A 2,626-nucleotide genomic window follows, 5' to 3' on the forward strand; every position below is an offset into this window, starting at 1 on the left:
CAAACTTTGAAATCTTCGGTTCAAATTGTCTTTAATATGTATAAATGAGGACAGAAGAGTGGCGGTGAGTGTCTACAGCCGTCTGTAAAACACGGCGGAGGCTGTGTCCTGGTTTGCAGCTGTATTTCAGCCACTGGCGTTTAAGATCTTGTCGAAATTAATGAAATCGGATTTGGCTCCAGCATGCAACACCATCTGAAAAGAGTCCGAATGGCAACAACTTCATTGTTCAGGCAATGCAGTAAAAGCATACCTGGATAGAAAACTAGAATAAATATGATTAACTTTTAATCTCCTTAGGAGTGAACTCTGCTTTCCTTTATATGCTATATTTACATGTATCTTTACACATTTCTCAATTAATCGCTGCGCACAGATAACACTCCAGCTTTTCACTGAGCCATTAATGAGTGTAAGAGAGAAATATACAACGAACTAAACAAAAGAGAAATAGCAAGACATCAAGACAGCCAAAAAAAAATCCTTGAAATATTCCTACTGTGAGTCAAACACTTGCCTGATTTTTGTCTTCAGAATTCATTTTGTTAAACAAACAAACAAAAAACAATAGCACATCTGAAGAAAAAGAAAACTGATCTTTGAAAAGATCGATCCTAACCTGGCAGTCACTACGTCATCATTCACAAGCTTTGTGATCCTGTAAAACTCATTACAGAGTCGGACCATTTTCAAATTAACTCTCAATCTCGAAAGACGGACGCTGACCTGAGGAAATGTTACAGGCTTGACTCCTTCCCTGTCCAATTTGCAGATGTGGGTCAAAGAGCGCTTAAATCACCAAAAAGCGCCAAATGGCACTGGATGTACTGTTTGAATGAACCACCTGGGTGTGAGGAGGAAAACAGGAGACTTAGAATATTGCGCACATATTTATTTTGTTAAAAAGAAATTACATTACTTTATTCGCGTAAACGCTACGGTTATGTGTTTAAGGTTCAAGTCGACACCATATATAATAATAATAATAATAATAATAATAATAATAATAATAATAATTTCATATACAGTAGAGTATATGGTGCATATATTTCATCAGACATGTGATCGTTGACCAGCATAATAGGATGATGCAAAGTGACCAATAAAGAGGTATACACAGCTTTAGTCATCTTTTTTTTAATGTATCAGCAACAGAAAGGCAGAAAAAAGCAGAGAAATACTCCGATATTCTGATTGTTTTCCTCTAAATGAGATGACACCATTATATGTTGTATTGTCAACAAAGAAAACAATCAGCTTATTGTGAGATGAGGAGATATTCTCCAAACTGGGACACCAAAAAGCTTGGAACATTTACAAAAAGCTGTTTTGCTTTCTTTTCTTGCATTCACTGAACCGTTGGTGTTCCCTTTGGCATTGACATGGCATTTTTTGTACATTAAGCTGCTTGGGGGGGGGGGGGGGGCGAGGTGGTGGTGTGACTGCGAGCAAAGCCCCTCCAGTTAAACACCTCTATATAAGGCAGAACCTTGTCTTGGATCATAAGACTTGCATCACAAGCGGCCTTCATTGGTATCACACCAAGATGCTGAACATCGCTGAACCTTACCTGCAGTTCTTGCCTTGCAGGAGCTCAGACCCTCTTCTGCAGCCATTCTGGGATTATTTACTTTTTCACTATATGCCTCTCATCTCATCCCCATTTTTCCACGTCCTACTCGCCTTTTCTAGCTATTTTTTCTTCAGCTTACCTTTTTCTGTGCTGGACCTCTTGGGAGAAAAGGTGCCTTTATTCCATCAGTACAAGATCCAACCAAACAGGAAGCCAACTTTGAAAATGATGGGTGACAACTTCATGGTCACTTTTTATAACCACATCTTCTTTGTTTTACCAGCTGTAATAATCAGTATTTTCATTATGCCTGCACCACCACTGCCACGAGATGCTCCCACAGTATATGAACTGTTTATTGATATGCTGGCTGTACTGCTCCTCTTTGACACTCAGTACTTTATTTGGCATTTCATGCATCATAAGCATCCTCAGCTTTACCACTGGATCCATGCAGTCCACCATGAATACATAGCACCTTTCTCATGGTCAAGTGAGCGGCTCAGCATCCCAGAGCTGATGACGGTGGGATTCTGGAGCAATTGTGATCCAATTCTTCTAAACTGTCACCCGCTGACCACATGGTGCATTACAGTTTTTAGCATCTGGATGTCTGTTGAAGACCACATAGGCTATGACTTGCCGTGGACCTTGAACCACCTGGTGCCTTTGGGGCTGCTGGGTGGAGCACCAGCTCATGACATGCACCACCAGAGGCCGAGCACCAACTATGCTCCTTTCTTCAGCCACTGGGACAGAATTTTTGGCACTGCTGCCCCTTTGAAGAAAAAAAATGAACTGAAAAGCAAATAAGAACTGTTCTGTCAATAAAGCCTGTTTTTTTATGTGGCATTGTTAGCACTGCAACACTCTTTTAATGCCCAATCCTTTAATTACTGCTTTCTCTATGTGGGGCCCTTGCTGTCTCCGCACTCTTTGGCAGTGTATATATATAAATATCTAAATATATATGTGTGTGTATATTCTCAATGAACCGTGTTAAATGAATTTGTTGAATTTTTGAATTCAATAAAAAACATTTTATTTACAAAG

At 39.8% G+C, this 2,626-nt stretch overlaps 1 protein-coding gene across 1 annotated transcript; it reads left to right on the forward strand.

Moving 5' to 3' along the window:
* Window positions 1-1,546: 1,546 nt before the first annotated feature.
* Window positions 1,547-2,386, forward strand: ch25hl1.1 (cholesterol 25-hydroxylase like 1, tandem duplicate 1; the record flags this gene model as incomplete). The annotated part of the gene is made up of 1 exon (XM_080876468.1): window positions 1,547-2,386. One exon carries the CDS (start codon window positions 1,547-1,549, stop codon window positions 2,384-2,386), a length of 840 nt encoding a protein of 279 aa, XP_080732594.1.
* Between the last annotated feature and the right edge of the window lie 240 nt (window positions 2,387-2,626).

This window comes from Rhamphochromis sp. 'chilingali' (assembly GCF_963969265.1).
Source record: "Rhamphochromis sp. 'chilingali' genome assembly, chromosome: 2".
Lineage (NCBI taxonomy): Eukaryota > Metazoa > Chordata > Actinopteri > Cichliformes > Cichlidae > Rhamphochromis > Rhamphochromis sp. 'chilingali'.